Genomic DNA, 22,761 nt, shown 5'->3' with positions numbered 1-22,761 from the left:
ATGAATCTCCAGAAAGTTCATTCAACTACAGATTCTGATGCAGGAGAGGTGAGACCAGAGATTCTGCATTTCTCACAAGCTTCCAGGTGATATCAATGCTGCTGGTCTGTGGACCACACTTTAACTAGCAAGGCCAAGGACACTAGAGAGATCACTAGATATGTAAGACCGAGAATTGTTCATTCAGATTGAACAAACCCTCATGACAGGATACATTATGTTGGCCTGTGCAAATTAAAGGATTGGCCCCTTGGCAACAGTGTGTCACTGCCCTCAGAGTTGAAAGCTGAGCAGCCGTCATTCCACAGTTCACCTCTTTGGCCTCCAGTGGAAGCCTGAAGCCAGGCCTGGAATCAACTCCAGCTCAAGGGGGTAAACAAAACTCTTTACAACAGAAACCCCTGCCCTGAGGGTAGAGTCTTCAGGAGGCCCATAAAGCCACAAAGGCCCATCCATCCACCATCCATCCATCCATCCATCCATCCATCCACCCACCCATCCATCCATCCATCCATCCATCCATCCATCCATCCATCCTTCCTTCCATCCATCCATTCATCCATCCACCCACCCATCCACCATCCATCCATCCATCCATCCATCCATCCATCCATCCATCCATCCATCCTTCCATCCATCCACCCATCCACCCATCCATCCATCCATCCATCCATCCATCCATCCATCCATCCATCCATCCATCCATCCATGAACAGCAACTTCTCTTCCAAAGTCCATGGAAATGACTCAGCCAGAAAGGAAGTCGGTGCTGATTTCTGGTGATTCTGCTGACATTCCATGACTCTGAGTGGCGCCACCTAACGACTGCGGAGAGTGGCGAGCTGCCTGAGCTCCAGCAGGGGTGCTGCACTTGTGGAGTGATTTCCCAGCAGCAGTAAGAAGTGGCCAGGACAGGAAGCCAAGTGTTGAAGGATGGGAAATGGCTGGCTTTTATATTCAATGACTTTATGAAAATTTCCCAGAGAATTGGCACTCCTTCTTTGCATACTGAAAAAAAACAGCTTATAAATATTTTCACAGATGCCTTCTTCGCCCGCAGATGCCTTCAGGAATAACACATCACTTAACAGACTAGTACACGCCAGCACCTTCAGATACTTGGCTTGGGGGCTTTCCAAGAGGAAGTAACCACATGTGCATTGAGAGCCTATTATAAGTTGTTAACATGTATTGAGCACTTACTATGTGCCATGAACTATCCTACGTGCATTTCATACATTCATGATTTCAAGTAACCCTCACAACAGCCCCATGAGGTGGGAAACATTATTAGCCCCACTTTACAGATGATGAATCTCAGGCAAAGGAGGCTGGATAATTTGTCCAAGGATACACGCGAGTGACTGACTATAAGCAGGGGTGTCAATCCCAGCAGTCAGTGTCCCCCACCCCACATCTCCCTCTTGACCACCATGCTGGGATCTCCTCTATGCCTGACACGCATATATTAATACCGCTCAGCCCCAGGGTCTCCCAGGGGCGGGAACTTGAAGAAACATGGCAGCCTGATCACATGCATTGCTCCTCACCTTCCTCACCGAGCTTCGTTTCCTCTCAGTAGGACATGATGAAGCCTTAGGGGCACCGGGGACTGGGCTGGAAGGTTGGCTCCTACCTAGGTCCCACCATTCTTATGTAAAGATGGCTGTAGGGGGAGCAGGTTTGGTAGGAAAATCGGGGGTTCAGTTTTGGACAGCTTGAGTTTAAAGCTTCATGGACATCCTAGGGGAGGGGTCAAAGAACAAGTGAAAATTCTCTTCTGGGAGGGTACAGAGCTTTGTGATGGAATATAAGGGCGATTCTATCAAAAGAGCCATACCATCCGTGGGGGAGTCGCCCACACTGCCCCGATCCACACGAGAGCAAGAGCTGGGCAATGCTTGGTCAGTCCAGCCAGGCAGGGAAAACAACACAGCAGGAACAGAACCCCCGGAATATGTCTCGGTCATTTGTTTTGGCAAAACTAGTTTCATTTTAATTATTTAAAACGTTTCATAATATGCTAGGAAATGGGATGCTGTGCACTTAGCAAAATAATGAAGTTGTTATATAAAAAATCTGACATATTATTAAATTTTAAGGGTGAAATAAGTGAGTTGCTTTTCTTTGAAGATTATCGACTGGGAGATTAGCAAAGCCTCCTCCATAATCGTCTAGCAAGGAGAAGTGGAGGTAGGTGGAGGTGGGAAAGTTTGGTCCAAACTCCCTCACCTCCCGTTCCTGGGAACCCCTGGTTGCCATGGCAGCTGTGTTACTATGTGGCCACTCAGGTATAGGCGGGACTTGAAAACAATAAGCATCTCTCTACACTCCCAGCTTTAGGTTTGAAAATAATTTTCAGCACTTTTTCTCCATTTTTTTCAAACATTAACTTAGAGGATGATGTGCTGCAAGAACAATATAAATGCAAATGGACTGAAAAATAATTTTTGCCAAACTTCCCTATACAGGAAGCAGATTTTAGGGACAAGTTTCTGAGTTGGAACATCTGTAGGAGGGCTCCATAGGCAATACAGCCCACAGGCCAAATCTGGCCGGCCACCTGTATCTGTATGTCTTACGAGCTAAGAATCATTTTTATATTATTTATTTATTTAACTATTTTTAAAATTTTATTAAATTTATTGGAATGACATTGGTTAATAACATTATATAGGTTTCAAGTGTACAATTCTATAATACATCATCTGTATATTGCATTGTGTGTTCACCACCCAAAGTCAAGTCTCCTTCCTTCACCATATATTATTTTTAAATGCATGGGGCAGAATCAAAAGGAGAATAATATTTTGTGATACCTGAAAGCTATATGAAATTCAAATTTCAGTCTGAAAGTAATGCTTTATTGAAGCACAGCCCTGCTCATTCACTTACTGTCTACGGCTGCTCTTGTGTTACAACAGCAGAGTCGAGTAGCTGTGACAAAAACCATACGGTCCACAGAGCCGAAGATTTGCCGTCTAGCCCTTTACAGAGGGGATTTAGCAACCCCTGGCCAGGAACCCGAGCTGTACAAGAGAAGTCAGGCTCGGAGACCGGCTGTCTCTTCTCTGCCAAGAAGCCTGCACCAGGTGCTGTCTCAGTCTGCTTGGGGCTGACATAACCACGCACCAGAGGCTGCGCAGCTTATAAATAGAAATTTATAATTCGCATTTCTGGAGACTGGGAAGTCCAAGATTAAGGTGCCAGTAGGATCCCCTTCTAACGAAGGCCCTCCTTCTGGTTCGTAGCCGCTGCCTTCTCACCGTGTCCTCCCGTGGTGACCGGGACACGGGAACGCTGCGGGGACTCTTACCCGGCACTCATACTGAGCTTGAGGGCTCTGCTCTCATGGTTTAAGCACCTCCCAGAGGCCTCACTTACCAGCACAGCACCTTTGGGTGCTAGGATTTCAACATGTGAATTCTGCTGCAGATTCAGGCCTTTGAATTCAGGCCTTTGAATTCAGGCCTATGCACTGTTGCGTGCAGGAAAACAGCTGCTGGAGAAGCATCGGGTGACGCGGTGACACTGCCAGTCTGTCCTAACACCGCCCTGTCCTAGGGCTCAGGCCGCATGCTACTCACCCCCTCGCGCGTTGCATCTTGGTCCTGGCCATCGCACTGTTGAAAATTGTTGGTTCTGGCGACATGTCTGGAACTGCACCGGTGACCGTCCTTGTATCTGAAAATCAATGCACAGCCTTTATTGACTTCGCCAGCACTCCAGCATCTTCAAGGCAACATCAAGGGCAATCAGAAAACAGCAGCCAATCCACCTTTGCCACAAGGTAATATCACATTAATTAGAGAGGAACTCAGCGATGCCGTGCGTGTTAAGGAGATTTATTCCAAATGACAAGATTATTTACACTTTTAATATGCATGAGGAATTTCAGGACCAAGCTGCTCTCAAAAAGCGTTATTTAAACAGAGCACAGTTGTTTAAAAGATTGGCTTTTTATACTGGAAAACTCAGGGAGAAATGAGTGCATGGAGAAGCAATCATTCTTGGGGAGCCTTTGGCCAGTTTCTTTCAGCAGAATATTTGCAGAATATTCAGCAGTGGATATTTGCTTCTGATGACAGGGATTTTTGCTAATAAACTTAGTTTTCCCTTTACCTTAACCCCACACCTGAGCATTAGCTTTTCTGCAGTGGAAAACTAGATGCTGACCAGGAGGTCATCTGCAGCCTTGAACTTCAGCAGCATGGAGCAGAAGGCCAAGGTTGGGTTCAGAAGGAAAAGACTTGTCAACGAAAGCTGCGGTGTTACGAAAGCTGCTGAGTGAGCCACGGCTTTTACAGAGATGCCCTGGAGGCTTGTACAAAACATGTTGGAAATGAAGGGAAAGAAACAGTCCACCGACTGAAACAACACTACTTTCCATTGAGAAGCAAAAGCTGGCCCCTGATCCGGGGCTGAGGGTAATCCAGAGCTGAGTCTGTCCATGGGTGCTCGCTGGAGCTGGGGCAGAGTCCTCCTGTGAGCTCCTTAGATCTCCCACAAGGTGCCTCATTAGGAAAAAATTTTAACACCCTAATATTCATTTATAAATTGTATCCATGTCATTGTTACATCAGAGAAGGGAATCAAGCTTGGAAATTCCCACTCTTTTCCCAACAGATCTCATATAACACATGACTGTTTGATTTAGGGACCACATGAGGAAGTGTGAGAGCCAAACTCCACGTTACATTTAGTAAATCAATCTATCTATCTATCTATCTATCTATCTATCTATCTATCTATCTATCTATCATCTATCTATCTATCATCTATCAATCAATCATCTGATGCCATGCAAGAAAATACAGTAAAGTACACTGTAACGCAATACAATATAATTATTGGATGTAACTTCTTTCAGGAAGTCCTCCTTGATTCCCCAGGGCTGGGGTAGTTGGTCCTCCCTTGTACTCGCATAGCACCAACAACAGTGCTATTCACCCTGTAATGATGCAATTACTATTGATTTTTCTCTTTCTTCCACCAGGCTGTAAGCTCCAGAGGGCAGAACCAGTTCTATCTAATTCCCTGCTGTAATAAGTGCCCAGTGCACACCAGTGCTCTCTGACCAAGAGACAACTCTACATACTGCTCATTTTCTTAAATTTATGTTTAAATTTATAAATAAATGATAAATTTATTTTAATAATTTTTCTTTTATTTTAAAATAAAAATTTAAATAAATTATAAATTACTGTTTATATATTTAATATAAATTTGTGAATTTATACTTATATTTCTTAGATTATTTAAAATTTAACAAATTAAATGCAAATTCCAATCCCACTCTGAACTTCTTGCTTTCATAGATATCACTGGGGTGAATACCATTCTCCCCAAGCTCTTTGTCGGAATCTCTGATCTTTTCTCAGCCTAGATCCTTAGATGCGGAATCACTGGATCAACAGGTAGAGGGCACGTTGCAGTTAGTTAAATGAACAAGCCCTCCTTCCTGGTGCATCACCAGCTTCGCCCTCACGTTAACACAGCAGTACCAACGCCTGATTCCTGTCACTCCTAGAGGTGGCCCTTCCACGCCCTGAGAGGAAACCTGCCCTAGCATCGCTGTCATCAGACGCAGCTTCAGCATTTCCCCGCCCAGGGCTTTGGTGGGGACACCAGCTTCTCTTCAGGGAAGGCCCTGTGAGCGGGGGAGGGAGGAGGTATGGGGTCCAGCTCATGTTTATGTTGGTTGCTTTTTATAATCATCTTTCCTGGAACCTGAGACGTTATTAGAACAACAACCAACCACACGGTGCCAAGCAACATGCAAGCTCGAAATCAGCTCTGCCAGGACTGAAAGGAAGGTGCTGCCTTCCCGTCTCTCCCAGAGAGAGCCAGCAGGTCCTGAAGGCTTATGCAAATAAAGGCCAAAGCAATTTCCAGGAGCTGCGGCTGATTTTCGTTTGGCCACTGTTCCCCTCAGTAAGACCCTCAGTATTGCTGGGAAAGATGCTAAACCTTGAGCCCAAAAGTGGAGAACAGGGCAAATAGAATTTCTAGTAATAGGACTGGCAAAGCTTGGTGCACAGAGCAATTTGTTTTCAGTATTTCTCACGGCCACACCTTTTTCCCTCTCCATCCCACCTTCCCACATGAGTAGCAGTTGTGTTTATGTGTAGAAAATGGACAGCACATTTAGCAATCATGATACAAACAGGGGCGAGAATCACAGGCTTCACTCTCAGGTCACTGAAGCCCGAGTGTGTTCAAGACCATGGTTTCTCAGACTTCAATGTGATACGAACCACCCAGGGAGTCGGCCCATGCCGCCACCTTGGACCTGCCAGCCCAGGGAACTTTTAAAATGCAGGTTCTGATACAGTGGGTGTGGGTGGGACCCGAGAGTCTGTATTTCTAATAAGCTCACAGGTGATGCCAATGCTGCTGGTCCTGGGACATTTTAAGTGGCAAGACTCTAGACAGGCCACCTACGTAACTCGTGGGGCCCAGAGCTACATGACAATGCAGGGCCCCTTGTTCAAAAAGCAAGAGAAAAGCTCATTCTTTCTTCTTCATCTCTCTCTGGACCTGCCATGGAGTTTTTATTGGGCATTTAATGTCATTTTCCCCCAGGGACAGACCCTCACGGGCCCAAGGGCCCCACCTAACCCAGACGGTCTCCCAGCTGTGCCCAGAGCCCACGGGAATCGAGGGCAGCCGTGCTAAACAGGAGTGGTGAGAGAAGACATCTTTGTCACGTTCCTAATCCGAGGGAAAAACATTCAGTCTTACACCACTAAGTATGAATTAGCTGTAGATATTTTCAAAGATGCCCTTTATCGGGTTTAGGAAGTTCTTTTCTATTCCTAGTTTGTTGAATGTTTTTGTCCATAAAGGGTGTTAGGTTTTGTCAAATGTTTTTTCTGCAACAATTGAGATGTCATCTGGTTTTTGTCCCTAATTCTATTCATATGGCGTGCCACACTAATTGATTTTCTGACGCCCAACCACCCTTGCATTCCTGGAATAAATCCCATTTGGTCATGTTGCTGGATTTGGTTTACCAGCTTGCTGAGGATCTTTGCACATATAATCATATGCAAAATGGACATTGGTCTGTACTTTTGTTATTTTTCTTGTGACGTCTTTGTCTGATTACGGTATCAAAGAATGGCCTCGTAGAATGAGTGTGGTAGTGTTCTCCCCTGTTCCGCCTTCTGGAAGAGTCTGTAAATGACTAGTATTAATTCTTCTTTGAATATTTGGTTGAATTCACTTGTGAAGCAACTTGGGCTTGGGTTTTTGTTTTGTTTTTTGCTGGCAGTTTTTAAATTACTATTTCGATCTACTATTTAAATTTCTCTTTCTTCTGTAGCTTCCATCCTTGAGTCTTTCTAGAATTGTGTCCATCTAATCTCAGTTATCGAACTTGCTGGCATACTGTTGTTCTTGCTATGCCCTCGCAATCCTTTTCATTTCTCTAAGGTTGATAGTAATGTCTGCCCTTCACGCCGGATGTATTGAGTCTTCTTTCTTGTTGGTCAGCGTGGCTAAAGATGGATCAGCTTTGTTGATCTTTTCAAAGAACCGATTTTTGGTCTCATTGATGTCCTCTATTGTTACTTAATTGGCTTCCACTCTGGACTTTATTATTTCCTCCCTTCTGCTTGCTCTGGGTTTACTTTGCGCATCTTTTTTCTAGTTTCTCAAGGTAAGGCATATATTTCAGATGTTCAAAAGACGGGAGTTAAAATCAAAGGTAATGTAAGTGGTGGCTGTGGTCCTTAACCCATAAAGAGCTTGTGACTGATCGGGGTAGACAGGCCCTCTCTCTAGATGGTCACCTGGAGCACTACCGAGTACACAGACCTGAGACACGGTGCTAGGTACGGGGCATGCAACGGGGCATACGAGGGTCTGGGGAAAAGCACTGGCCTTAAAGTTAGGGAACCACAGTCACGGCTCCGCTTCTACTCTCCGCAGCTGCATGCCCCTCAGGTCACCTACCTGGGCCTCAGTTTCCTCATTTTACATTTAAGTGGTTTCATTAGATGGAAGGCCTTCTCTCATTTCAACCGTTCTGTAATCTGGCATAAGACACGTCCCTGGACCTCCAGGGGGATAAGATTCTCTTGGGAAGGCAACACTTACACTGACAAAGATAAAGAGCAATCCAAGGGACCACATGTTAGGAAGCAAATGGCCGGGACCAGCAAGAAATGCTCCAGGCATCATAGAACATCAGGCAAAATCATCCTGAGCTCTCTTTCCCCACCTGTGAATTTTAGGACGATGAGGATTATAATACGTGACACTACCCCATGGGGACGTTTTGACAATGAGATGAAAACAAAATGATATGAAAAGACATTAAGCAGCTAGAAGTGGTGTTTCTAAAGAACACAGAGCACAGCTCATAACAGCAACGCTGTCAGGATCCTTCCTACTCCTACGGCCTCGCACCGCAGAGCTGTTTTCCCTGAAGGAGTGACAGCTTGATGACTCTGACATTTCACCAGCAGACAGGGGCTCTCTCATTTCTTCCAAAATTTCCCTTTATTCACTTCAGCTGCTGAACAAACGACCTTGATAATAAAAACCTGCATTTGCCCTCCCTGCTAAGTAAGCATCCTGCCATGTGGGTAATAAAGAGCTGATGCAGGGCTGCGGGGATGGATATTTTGGCAAGCGAGATCTCACTTAAGCACCTGGGACACTGCTTAGTCAGGAATCTTCACAGGTACTGCCCTTGGTGCACAGCACAAACAGAAGGCTTCACACCTAAACTCCTTTTAACCCCCCTCTTTCTCTCAGTTGCCTGAGAAATGCTCAGGAAATAACTATGATTTGAAGGCACCCCTCTTTGCCCAAATTATTGCAAAGGCATGTTCCATGGCCCATGTTCTCCTACTCTTTAGAAAAGTATGTGATCGAAGGTTGGCCTAGGGGTTGGCAAACTTTTCCTGTAAAGTGCCAAGTAGTAAATATTTTAGGCTTTGCAGGCCAAACAATCTCTGTTGCAACCACTCAACTCTGCCATAGACAATAGATAAGTGAATGAGTATGACTGTGTTGCGGTAAAATGTTATTGATGAAAACAGGTAGTGAGCCGATGTGGCCTATGGACTGTGGTTTACCAAACCTCACCTACGTGATCGAGAATCATGATTCTGAGCTGGAGGTGCCCACAGACCTTTAAGCCAAGTGACATCACCTTATGGATAGGGGAAGTGAGGCCAAGAGAGGCTGTATGACCGACCGCCCAAGGTCACAGAGCTATAAGGAGAGGGCCAGAGTCTGGACTACAACTGTGGTTTCCTGACTCCCACATGAGTGCTCTTCCGAGAAGCACCACATCCAGATAAGAACTTCCGTGTGCTGATTTTGAAAAATCAGGAGATCATCATGCAAAATCCCTCCTCCAAAGATTGAAATTTTGGGAGAACATTACATCTGCTATCTCATTTCACCACCTCTCCAGATGATGGCTCCTGTGGCTTATTATAAAAGGGCCATGGCCAGCAAGGCATTGAGAAAGCTGTTCCACTCTGCTGGGAGGCTTGGCTGAACTACATTTGTGTGAAGATTTTTCCTTGAGCTTCTCCTGCGATGACAGTGGCCCTCAGGATGTCAATAAAATTGTCTAAGGATCTGCAAAGCACTCTGGTCTGTGTCATGCCCCAACTCCCCAGGGATGGAGAGACGCTGCCCACATCTCCCTTCAAAGAAGGACTTGTTGCCCAGCTGCTGGGAGCGCCCGAGACAGTGAGCCTCCCGCTGCGGCCTCGGCTGTAGAAAGCCGCCTTGCCCAAGACCACGCTCCCCTCATACTGCCCACACTGAACGGCTGATCGTGGCAGAGTAGGAAGGCTCCTCAGGGGGCCCAGGAAGCAGCACCCCCAGAAGCTTCCAGACGGAAGGGGCCTGGGCACATCAGGAGAGGGTGTGAGCTTGGTAAGTTACAAAACTTCTATGACTCACGGACAATTCTGATGAGCCCAGCGCTCCCCATGGTCTGGGAAAGGCTCCTCAGGCCTGCATCCGGGCTCTCTGTGCCCCTGCCTCATCCTGCTCTGTCCTCTCCTGTCCTCAGGGGTCAATCCTGAGGGCCCTCGGGAATGGATGTCCTGTCCACTCGGCTCCTTGTCAGAGGCTGCTTCCTGAGGAACCCAAGCCCTGACAAATGGGAACTGGGATTGGAGGGTGTGGGGACACGGAGGTGGTTGTCTTGGTGCCTTTAACAAGCTGAGTATTTGATAAAAGCGATAATAAAAGTGAAAAAAATGTAACCATTCCTACCCCACTCCCACATCCCTGTGTCTTTCAGAGAATTGTTTCTAAGGGCCCAGGGCACAAGCCACCACCTAAGGAGGGCGTCAGCCCTGCAGCACCAGCCGTGGCCCAACCACATGAGCAGCCTGGAGAAGAAAGCAGACAGGAGGGAAGGGGAAGCAGGTGGCCCAGGAAGGAGCACCTCCAGAAGCTTCCAGACAGAAGGGACCTGGGCACATCAGGACGAGTGTGTGAGTTGCTTAGAAGACTAGGGTTTGAGTCTCTGATGTTTGGTAAGTTACAAAACTTCTATGACTCACTTTTTTTACCTGCATAAAAAAATAAACTTTTGGGACTCCAGTAAAGCTTAAATGCAACAACCTCTTTAAAGGTGTTTTGCCGTTGATAAAGAACCAAGGTAAATTTATGACATTGCTTCCCTCCCCCACATGGCACACACCCCAATGTTTTGCACAGCACAGCTTCTCAATAAACAAACAGCGCCCCAATGACTCCACCAAAATTATATTAGTTGGAAGAAGGTGGGGCATCTCAGGAAAACAAACTTACTACTGGCAGGGGGGATAATAAATACCAGAAGGCAGAAAATCAAGTTTCTATTTTTACTACATGGTTATTTCATGCAACAAATATTCAACTAAATTGTATGGAAGATTAAAAACAACAGGAGTTTACAGGTTTGAAAATGCTCATTTCCTTTTGAATATACCAGAAGAAAGTTTCTAGGAATAGCACCTATCAGTAAAAAAAAAAAGGGAGTATCTTGTTTAATAAGCAATGAAATGTGTATACAGGTTAAGAAGAGGCTTGTGAAAGCCAGACCCTAACATTTTCAGGTGTGGTTACCCCATAGAGACAGAAGCCAGGGTTAGGGGAGTTTGAGTCTAGACTGCCAACGTGGAGATTCTTAGCTTTAGAAACAAAACCTGCTCTTCCGTAACCGCAGGTTGGGCTGGCTTCAAGATCCACTGAAATACTTAGGTAGGTGCATCAGTACTCCCTCTTCTTTCGGTAGAAAAGAATCACATAAGTCATCCACGTTCATTGCAGACAGATTAGAAAACACAGAGAGGAAAGCCACTCAGGGAACCTCACCGACACTTAGGTATTTCCAAATGTGCGTGCACGTGTGTGTGTGTGTGTGTGTGTGTGTGAACTATGGTTTATACACTTTATAACACCTTTCATGGCAATGAATATGTAACTTCATCATCATTTTTAACAAACTGTAAAGATCCTAGCAAACACCTTTTTCAAGGAAAAGAAGACTTCATTTGTTTAGGAAAAATAATAAAAATTAGCTACCAAGATAGCTCATGCCATGTTCACAGGTGTGATGATGCAGGCGAATAGCACCGAATGGAAGCGCTCTCCGTGCCCAGCAAAGCCTGCGGGTCCCGCGGGGTCCCTCTGTGCGCCTCATCTTGGCCCTTGCAGCTGCGGGGCCTCCTCCCCTCATCTCCTCGTGGCCGCATTTATCCGTCTATCAGGAAGGATCTCAGACGTGACCTTCTCCTTCGGGCTTCCCTGATGACTTCTGTCCCCCAAACTGAAAGCAATATCCCCATTTGTTGAATCCCTGATCCCTTGTTGTACAGTTATTTAGGCCCCTGTCTTGGTTGTTCTCTGAAATCGAAGCTTTTAGTGTCAGGATGCAGGCCTAACCTCTCCCTGTGAACTAATGCCATTCCTCTGCAAAGTACATTAACGTTGATGAAATCATGTGTGAGTAATAAATGAGTGCATGATTGCTGAGATTCTCTCTTAATTAGGTAAACTTGATTACTGGAACTTTTTTTCTAGGTAATTATAATATATAGAATGTCCTTCGCTAAGAGTTGATACTAAGAATGATTAATAATATTGTTTTAGGGATTTACTTATATTACAGAGCCTTTTCCCTACTCCCTTCCCATCACCACATATCTGCCATGAATGGGTCTGGCATGGAAACAGACAGATAGCAGGTTCTCTGTAAATTGGCACTAATTCTAATCTGTTGCATCCTTTTAGGTTTTAAAGAACTTATAGACACTATTAAATCTCTCTAATGCATAAACAGAAGGGATAGTGGCAAACAAATACTGTGCATTCCCATCAAAAAGAGCCAAGTGGTTTATGATCCCAAACCTCCCTCCTCACCTCCTAAAGTAGTGGTTTCAGTGTGTCAGTAACCAAAGATAAAACACTATGTGGACATCGTGGTAATTATTTTGAGGCGCTCTTTTCTTTCAAGGTGAAAAGCACTGCAGTGCAAGGTTAAATGGCTGTCAGGCTTCTCTACACTTAGCGGCTTAGAGTTTGAAGAGCTTAAGCAAAGGGAGTTTCTAAGGGATTCAGAAGCCCTGTTGCCTTCTCTGGTCTGTATCAGTCACATTGTTTAGTAGAGATTAAACAGTTATTACCAAAGTTCAATGGAAGACTCGAAGGGTAACAATTTTCAAAAAGCCAAACCGATCAAACATATCAGCACACCAAAGGAATCTTAATTGGCAGAGAGATTTCAAAGTAGTATCTGTTTTATTCTAATTCATTCTGTGACAATATCCTGTTTAGATTTACAAAACAAGACTTTTATAAATGTAGTTCACCAAGGACTTGTGACATTCTGCTGATGAGTTCTCTCTAGAAATGCAGCTAATTTCCCAAACAACAACAAAAAAGTTGAACTTCATATGCTGCCTTGGTTCAGAATCTGGTTATTAAGCAATAAGTTGACAAAATTTTCCTTTCTAAGTGTGATGAAAGGGAAGACAGAGGTCATCTTCTGTCCTTCCTGAGTAGTGATGGGCCTGAACAGTTGCCATAGAAACACTATCTATTGTCTGTGTAATGAGAACCCGTAACCAGCTCCCCATCTCAAGTCACTCCTTTCAAAGCATCCCTCTTATTGTTTGTTAAAGGGGATCTTTTCTGATCTGCTTAAAAACCAGTGGTACAGGTACCCTAATCGAGAGGAGAAAGATGAAGTTCCTTAACCTGGCCCGCAAGATTCCCCATGGCCTTGGCCCTATATACCCAGGTTTGCTTATTCCTTCCCAACACCTTATATTCCAGCAGCGCCAAGCTTCTTGATAGTTCCACGCACATAATCAGCTATTTCACACCTCTGAGCTTTCCTGCTGCTTGATCGTTTCTAGAGAAGACTTCCCCCTCCTGACCGCTTGGCAACTCTGTTCATCTTTTCATTCATTCATCAAATGATTATTTAAAAAAATACTATGTACCAGGGTCTGTGTTAGATTCTGAGAACACTGCAGTGAGTAAGAGCATATCCTGCCCTCCCAGATACAGGAAATTACAAATCTTCCCCTCCTCTGTGAAGCCTTCCCCAGGCTGCACCCCCATAGTGGGCCCTTTTCCTCCACTTACCTCATTCACAGGAGGTGTTGCCCTCATCACAATGAGCTGTAATTACTGCCCTCCCGGACTCAACTGGGAGTCGTTAAGACAGGGACCTTGTCTTCTTCGTCACTCTGTAATATCTGGCTTATCATATGTGTTTTATAAACACTTGTAGGGGAAGAAGGGGGCGGGGATAGGATACACATGTTTTAAAGTATCTGCCCTTGGTGAGATGGCCACTGCCTAGGTGCTTGGCTGTCCCCCATGCCCTCATTTCTGGCCTTTCCCATTCTCTTTTCAATTCCTTCTCAATTCTCCTCTCCCAGTTCTACCTGGATCACTCGGGATTCTGTTCACGGCTGGCCTTGTTTCTTGTACCCCAGGGGAAATTTCAGGAGGAATTTAGGGCCTCAGAAATCAGTTGCCTCCATCTGGGACAATACATCCCCCATGTGGGAAAGAAGCACCTAGGGGGTGCTCTGTGGTATTGCTACAAAGATCTCACAGGTTTGCCCAGGACTCCCCTGGTGGCTGGAACCATGTTCCCAAAGGGTCTCAACATCCAGCTCCTCACACGGTGCTGAGCCCACAGGCCTCCCTAAATGTCCAACACACACGCTGAGAATGAGCAAAAAAATAGTGTCAGGCCCAAGGAAGCTCAGTACCTGTCGTCGACAGTGCCGGGCAGCCCAGCACATGCCGGCTGGAAAAAGAGAACATCGAGAATGAAGCTATTCTCATTTTAGCTTAGAGGCAAGTCTTCGGTAATTTTAAGAACAAAAATTTGCTCGGCTGGCGTGGCTCAGTGGTTGAACATCAACCTATGAACCAGGAGGTCACGGTTCGAGTCCCAGTCAGGGCACCTGCCCGGGTTGCGGGCTCGATCCCCAGCAGGGGGTGTGCAGGAGGCAGCCGATCAATGACTCTCATCATTGATGTTTCTATGTCTCTCTCCCTCTCTCTTCCTCTCTCTGAAATCAATAAAGACATATTTTTTAAAAAATTTAATACTTTAGTAATGTTTGGTTTGAATTATAAATTGAGGTGGGTGTGCACAATAGGAATTTCAGGGCTTAAGGACTTGGAAGCCATGGTTCTCAAAGTGTGGTGTGGACCCCGAACATCAGCAGCACTTGGAAATGGTTAGAAATACAACTTCCTGGGCAGGCCCTAGATGCACATTTTCAAAGTCCTATGAGTAATTCTGACGAAAGCGTGAGTGTGAGAACCATAGATCTAAGGGCTTTAAAATGACCTTGAGGTATAGAGGAGACTATTACACTGAACTTGGAATTCAAAAGGGCACCTTCTAATCCAGGACCTGTTGAAGCTACACAGTGCTCAGTCATCTTCTCCACTTCCCAGTGATATAAGAAGGAAAAATATCACTGTCCCTGCTTTAGAAAGAAATAAAAATAAACCTGGGGTTGGGGATGGGGGTCAAACCCCTGCACACAGCATTTTCGGGGTCTCACAGTGCATAGGCTGATGCTGAATGTGAGCGGAGCCCAGCCCGATTCCCAGAGGTGTCATTTTTAGGTGCAAGGCTTATACTCTGACACCCTGAAGTTTAAACTTTCCCCTGGATTCTATTAACATTCTGACATATATTAACAAGCACAGCAATTAATTAGCTGTATTATATTATAGCTGGAAAATCTTCCCAAAATGTCATTGCAGCAAAACAGATACTAGCTCCCTGAGCAATCTCCTCCATACGACTGGGTGAGGATTTCTCTGTGGCTTCTCTATAATAGACAAGCGCCTGGAGTCTGCAGTGAGGGCCCTGCTGTGAGTGGCACCCTGACGGGTATTTCAAAAGCGCGCTTCCCCAGCGTGCCTCCCCTCTCTTCCTTCCCACACACATCTTAGGTTCCAAGCTTTCACCTTCCTCTGTTTTCTAAATCACTCACCACTCATTCATCCGCTTTCTAGCTTCTCAAATTCATGAGCAGCCGTGGCCTGCTCCCACCTCCCCTCCTGTCCCCTTTGTTCCTGTGGGTTTATATCACTCCTTTTGTGTCGCTTTGTGGAGTTCTGGGCAGAGACAAATGTGTATTTTTATTCCACGTTGCTAATGCTCGTTTTTATAAAATGATACAGCCCAGAAGGAAATTTAGATATATCTCCAATCCAGTGCTAACATTTTTTTGCACCCGAATCCATCTTTTTCAAGACATAATCTTATATGCAGCAATTTAATTTATAAAACAGGTAAGAATGAAACTATCTTGGTTGAAGCTGGTAAAGGAGCGGGATCTGCAACTCATCTCTCTTAAGTTTTTAAGTACCCGTTCAATGTCTCAGGAGGCCTGGGTCCCGTCCTCCTGAGCTCAGCTCACTTGCCCTTTCCTGCTCCTCCAGGTGCCAAGGAACCCAGTGTGAAAATCACTGATGCAGTCTAACTGAGGTCCGAGGGAAAGTGACCTGGCCAAAGGAAAGCCTCTTCGTCTTTGAGTCCATTCTCGGGAGTTAAATGTGCCTAATAAGTGTTACTGATGTGCAACTGGACAGATCACAAGGTACCAGTCAGGAGGAAAAGCCAGGTAGCTGTGTGATAACTGAGGCTTCGCATACAGATATGGAATAAGCTAGAAAAAGGCTATAAATTGTGCACAAAGCTCCTAATGAAACAGTGGTAAATGCTCACACACCTGAAAACTTCATCTTTATGCCTGTCATTCCCTTTGAAGGGATGGCTTTTGGTCATACAATTAAATTTTTTTTAAATGACAGCTTATCATCCAGTGCTAGACATCATCGCAGGCGGCTTTGGGGATTTCAAAAAGAAGCAGCTGAGAAATAAGGTTTTATTCTTGAGCACAGCCATCTCATGCATGGAGACTGACGGCGCTCAAGAAATCTCAGCTGTTTTTCAGACCAAATCACTTCCAATAACTGCCTGACCTTCAGTGTGACGGTCCTTTCAGCCTGAGCGAAGGCCCCATTTATACAGGAGTGAGGTAGACAGGTTTCCCCTCAACGAAACCAGTAAAACCCGACATTAAGCACTGCCAGGCCACCACTGGGTCACAATAAGTCACTGAATTTCAGTTATTTCATCCTTAGAGACTGAGGGTCATTAACAGTAATAATAATAATTCTTCTTTGAGATTCACGAGTCCATGGGCCAGACACTCAGCCTCTGTTGGCCTCAGTTTCCTCAGCTGGCAAATTAGGAGGTTGGACTAAGTCCTTCTCAGCTTTCTATTCCTTGGCTGGTCCACTGGAAGCAGGAAGTGTCACTACGTTTTGGAATGAAGAGACCTACTCACCTACAGAGGTGCCTCCCAGGACGTGTTCCAAACACCTGACCAGCGCTTCAGTATCACTGCCCTGTCAAGACAAGAGAGTGTCATTGCCCTTAGAGTAGAAGGATGCTTAATGACATGGAAAATGTTCTTGCACATTTAGGCAAAACAAAACACAAAAATATTTGGCTGCAAAATTATTTTACATTATGATCCCCCCCTTTTTTAAGAAAAATATCTCTCCCTCCCTCCCTCTGTTCCTCTTTCTCTTTCTCTCTCTCTCTCCCTTTCTATCTCCCTCCCCCCACTTTCTGATGGGAAGAACATACACTAAAATGTTAACTGTTTTGTTCTGTTTTTTAAATATGTTTTTCTTGATTTCAGAGACAGGAAGGGAGAGGAAGAGAGAGGGAGAGGGATAGAAACATCATGAGAGAGAGTGATTAATCGGCTGACTCCTTCCCGCCCCCTACTGGGGATCAAGCCTGCAACCCGGGCATGTGCCCTGACCGGGAATCGAACCGCCTGGTTCATAGGTTGACGTTCAACCCCTGAGCCACGCCAGCCGGGCTAAAATGTGAACACTGGTTTTGACTACAAGGTGGGATTATGGGTGACCTTTTATTTTATCTTTTGTGTGCTTGTGTCTTTTCTAAATTTCAATAATAAACAAATATGACTTATTTAACTTATTAAATGGTAAATGCTATTAGAATTTTAAAAAACAGTTCTATGCAATCTATAATCCCCTCAGTACAGCAGGAATCAAGTGCATATTTATTCCTAGAGAGTGTCTCTACCAGATCTCCTGAAATGTATGGTCTTCAAGGAGTCATACATCTAGGAATTGCACTCCTTATTTACCTAACCCTCAGACTCAGACACCCCCGTGAGGGTTAGGGGATAATCCCAGAGCTGTGTTTGATAACAAACATTGTCTCTAATATGAAATAAATATATTTCCTCTACCCAGGAGGCTGGAAATATTCAAAACAGCATTATAATGATCTGGGAAAGTGGAACCTCTTAATTACTTTGTGGTTATTCTCAGAGGAATTAATAATTTACAGCTCACTTGCTCCATTTCAAAACAAGCAACGCATTTTATATTGCAGCAATTTTGGATTTTAGAAAATCATACTGTAGTGCAATAAACTACCCAAAGCGGTACATCGCCGTGCCGGGTTTCGTTTCATAACACCTGGTGGGGCTGGGCGGCCACTCCTTATGGCTGCGGAAAGACCCAGCATCACTTCATGTTCCCGGGTGTCGACAAGGCAACGATGAGGGACACATGCCTGGTCACTGCTGGTCAGTGAGGCCCAAAGCACTAACTGAAGACCCTGGTGCCCAGCCCAGGAACAGGGAGGCAGGTCCCAGGCACAGAAACAGGAGAAAAAAGCAGGTCTCTTCCTTCTGCACCCTTGCAGTCTCCAGACTTAACAGGGACAGCCTTGAGCCAGGGAGGAACGTAGCAGAGACAGCCCCTGCGGGAGGGTGACAAGGCACATCGACATGCGCAGGCCGTGACACCAGCCAGGGGAGCCTGGCCTCTGAGCCGGCTCCTTCGCTGACTGTGCTGCTTCTGCCAAGCAGCTTGGCTTCCCGGGTCCTGGCTCTGCATCTGTAAGGCTGGGGGGGGGGGGGGGGAATCCTGTGATGGTCAAGGAGCCTTCCTTCTCTAAATCCCTCTTTGTTCTTCAGGCTAAAGAGCTAGATGCACAGAGTGTGGTAGATTGTTTTCAAAGACGGCTACAGCCGTCCCTCCCACCCCTGTGCTCCTGTTTCTCACATCAAGAGGTAGAGTCCCTCCCCCCCTCCTGAGCTGTCCCGGTAACTTGCTTGGGGCCACAGAATGCAGCAGGCGTGGTGCTGTGTGACCTCTGTAACCAGGCTGTAAAGAGACCACATAGCTTCCGTTTTTACTCTCTTGGAAGCCAACAGCTACGTAAAGAAGTGCAGGCTATCCTACTGAGGGATCACACGGTGAGGGCCCTGGAGCGTGAGAGGGCACAGGAGGAAAACAGCCCTCAGCCAACAGCCAGCACCACCTGTCAGACCTGCGAGTGAGGCCGTCATGGACCCCAAGCCAAGCTCTCAGCGAAACGCAGCCACAACGGTTACTTTAAACACTATCACATGGAGCAGAAGAACTGTCTTGTGAGTCCAGAATCATGAGAAACGGTAAGTCATTGTTTTAAGCCACTGAGTTTTGGGGTGTTTTGTTGCACAGTAATCTGTGCTGGTCTCTTCCAGATTCTGCGATTTGCAAGGAAGTAAAATAAGAATGGCATCAGCTCTTTTGGGCATCAGCCCACCTATGGAGTGGGTTCTCCCCTACTCAAAGTTCATCACTGGGAAAGTGGGGGGAAAGCATCCTCCTTCTTAACTCTGTAGCCTTGGCCAAGTCCATCAACCTCTCCAGGCCTAGTCTGCTTAACTGTGAAGTGAGGGGGAAATGGCCTCTATCTCACACGGGCTCTTAAGAGAGGCAACTGAAATAAAAAGCCATTGGTACAGCGTATGGCTTGTTGGAAATACCCAATGAAGGGAGTAAGAGAGTTGGATAGGACAGGATGAGAAGGGATCGGAAAGGGACATAAAAGATCAAAAAGTTCCAATCACTGTGCCTGCCACTGAGCATGGAGATTCTCAGTCGGCATTTGAGCTGAGTCAGCGCAACAGAAACTGCGAGAATCAGAGAGGGCTGCACTGCTGGAACACGTCAGCTACACCTTCCTGACACAGAGGTTAGGAAGCCCTGTACAGGGGTGTGGGAGGGAAGACATAACCCTAATGATATAGAATGAATGACATTTTTCCTTCATGTGTTCAAAGAAGAGAGTGCAGAGGAAGAAGCCAAAGAAAGGCAAGGCGGAGAGACCAAGAGGCCACGCCCCTTACTCCTCCACTTTCCCCCCTGAATGTCTTCCACTTATTAAATGAGAGGAAAAGAATTGTAAGTTGGCTAAAAAGAAATGAGCAAACAAACAAACAAAGTATTTGTTTAAGAGAAATTTGGAGCCATTCTGAAACTTGAGGAGTTGGAGATAAACAGGATGGGAGAGGCTTTAGTTACAAAGTTAGGTAAATGAAAACAATTTATACAGCTTTCTTGGAAGCTGAATCTATGGACATAGAGATCTAGCAATGATATTTGCAAAATGGTAACTAGCATGCAATAATGTGTCCCCTGAGGAGTGAGTGAATGAATGAATGAATGAATGAATGAATGAATGAATGAACGAACGAACAAACGAATGGTAACCAGCTGCCATAAGACCCTAATTTGGGATGAGGCTCAGTTTGGGCACCAGCAGCTCCGCAATGATTGTCCATCTATCTTCAGACATGCTCAAGAGCCTCCCAGAGGGTTCTGCCTCCTGCTCCTGCACTTTGAGGCCTTGAAAACCCAGCCACCTGTCCCTAGCACCCTCAGCACTCGCCTGGCAGGTGGGCTGGCTCCTGAAGGCTAGACAGACATCAACACAGACAAGGACAGTTTCACAGCTGCGAAGTGTCTTATGTTTCCAGTGGCTGAGAGCTGCTCAGAACGGTGGGAATGGTCGCCTTCCTGGTGTGCGGCCAGGCCTGACACCGCGTTCTCTGTCTGCTGAGCAATCCCAGCAGGCACATCTATAAATGTGCAGAGTGGACCTACAGCCTCCCAGTGCCGCTCCAGCCAGACAGGAGCTCAGCTTCATCTCGCTCAGACCCAGGCACATCCTCCCATTCAAGGGCCTTCTGGTCAGTGGACGTAAGCGTGTGAAGGGGCTGCTCTCTCACCTTCCCTGGCCTCCCTTCTCAGTCATCCCACAGGATGAAACCAAACCATACAGAGCCCTCTTTCCTACTCACCCCCAGTCATTCTGCGCTCCCTCTTTTTTCCTGAGGGACCTCATCTGAGTGTACCCAGGACTTCTTGAAGCTGAAAAGTCATGCCCAGGGCACAAGAAGCTGAAAAAGTGGTCTTGATGCAGGCTAAGGCTTACTAGTGTCATTATATGTATGTGACTATCACAATTCCCTCTTTTCCTTTTTAAACATTTTTGTTGAATTTATCGGGGTGACTCTGGTTAATAAAATTATATAGGTTTCAGGTGTATGATTCTATATCACATCACCTGTATATTGTATTGTGTTCACCACCCCAAGTCAACTCTCCTTCGATCACCATTTACGCCCCCTTTACCCTATTCTACCCCCCCCATGGTAACCATCACACTGTTGTCTGTGTCTATGGGGTTTTTTCCTTTGCTTAATCCCTTCACCCTTTTCACCCAGCCCCCCTCTCCTCTGACAGCTGTCGGTCTGTTCTCTGGAGCTACGAGTCTGTTTCTACTTTGTTTGCTAGTTCATTTTGTTCAGGAGGAGCTGATCTGGACATGGGGCTGGGTATATTAGCTCACTTTTGCACGTGCCTCATTCAGGGTGTCTGTTAGAAGTCCACATGGCCCCACTCCCAGGCAGACTGGGTATGTGAGTCTAGACTTCTGAGGGATAGACTGAAGAATGGGGGACACGTATTTGGGAGTTGACAGTCTATGGATACTATCTAAGTACATGAGGCTGTGTGAGACATCCCTGATGGTGGGGCCATGTCTGTGTGGTTCACTACCATATGCCCAGTGCCTACAACACTCAAATATGTGATGTAACTGATCCAACCTACTTTCTTTTCTGCAACTTGCTTTACTAAGCTACTGTCCACTCTCCTGCGAACCATACCCACAAACAGCCCTGAAAAATGTCACTATGTCACAGAAAGCAAGACACCAAGGTGACCTCATCCATTTTCTACACACTCAGGTGAACCTTTCACATCTCAGTTTGATCTCATTAGAAGCCAGGCCCTTGCTTATCTGCATTTATAGCTCATGGGAAGACAGAGGGTGCTGTTGGGCACAGAGCCACGGGGCAGAGCTGACGGCAGCTCCGTGGCGGAGGCCCTGAAACCTGGAAGCTGACCTCTGAGCGCCTGCCTCACGGCCGACGGTGGCCTCTGGCAGGGAGAAGGCGCCTTACAGTGCGTGTAGTGATGGGGACAGAGAGTCACATCTGTAAAACTCACACTGTCAACAAGCCCCCGGCTCCGATAACAGTAAACACCTCTGCCACTGAATTCGGAGTCGCTGAAACGTGACCGTCAGCGTGTCCACATTTCACTGCTAACGCCTAGTTCATGCGTGTGTTAAAACCTGACCGCAGCTGCCTCTTACTAATGCCCAGGTCTGGTATCTGTGGGGCTGCTTTAGGGTTTCAAAGACATCCACAGGTACCCAGGACAGAATGCTTAAGGCATTTGCATGACCGTTTGGAAGCGTAAAGGACAAAGAGAGAAAAAAGGAAAGCAGAGCTGACAGAGTGGCGCCACTATGCGGACCCCCCACCCGCCCTGAGCATGGGCAGGGGGTTTTCGGAAGCTGGTGAGGCCGGCACCCCCTTGCTGTGAGCTGTTTCGAGAGGGGAGCCGGCCTCCGGTCAATCCCGGGCCTCCCACCAGCTCACTTCCCCTGGATGAACTGCTTATCTCCTTACAGGCCACGGGTCCCACAGTCTAGGAAGGACAGCTCTGCAATTCAGGGAAGGTTTCCTAGGAACAGACGAAGAAAGGCTTTCCCGGTCCAGCGGCAACCCTGGTGAAACACGCCGCTTCGCTGCAGGCCCTCTTTCCGACTCCAGTCCTGCTTTGTCCCTGTTTTAAACATGATTCGAAGCCATGGGATCATGCTCCACTGTCTCACGTTTTGAACTGCCCCTGAGGTCGCAGGCATCTCCTTTACTACATTACTTTACTAACTTCTACATTAAGCTCTGTACTTGCCCCAAATGTCTACTAGTTGACACGGCATTTTTCTGGTTTGAATCCAGGCCCCATCGATGGACGGGGTGACCTGGGGTGAAAGTTACTCTCTCGGCT

General features: G+C 46.3%; 1 protein-coding gene across 1 annotated transcript in view; it reads right to left on the bottom strand.

Moving 5' to 3' along the window:
- Positions 1 to 22,761, bottom strand: part of NEK11 (NIMA related kinase 11) — a 132,059-nt gene that overhangs the window by 20,580 nt on the left and 88,718 nt on the right. The window contains exons 14-15 of the mRNA XM_087824618.1: positions 16,866 to 16,926; positions 3,588 to 3,684 (exon numbers count right to left, since the gene is read on the bottom strand). Of these exons, the coding sequence (XP_087680744.1) occupies positions 3,588 to 3,684; positions 16,866 to 16,926 (158 nt within the window). The remainder of the gene's footprint in view (positions 1 to 3,587; positions 3,685 to 16,865; positions 16,927 to 22,761) is intronic.

The sequence above is a fragment of the Miniopterus natalensis genome, chromosome 15 (genome assembly GCF_054644295.1).
Source record: "Miniopterus natalensis isolate mMinNat1 chromosome 15, mMinNat1.hap1, whole genome shotgun sequence".
NCBI classification, from domain to species: Eukaryota; Metazoa; Chordata; class Mammalia; order Chiroptera; family Miniopteridae; genus Miniopterus; species Miniopterus natalensis.
Note: the sequence above shows the minus strand (reverse complement) of the source record. Positions and strands in the feature narration are given on the sequence as shown.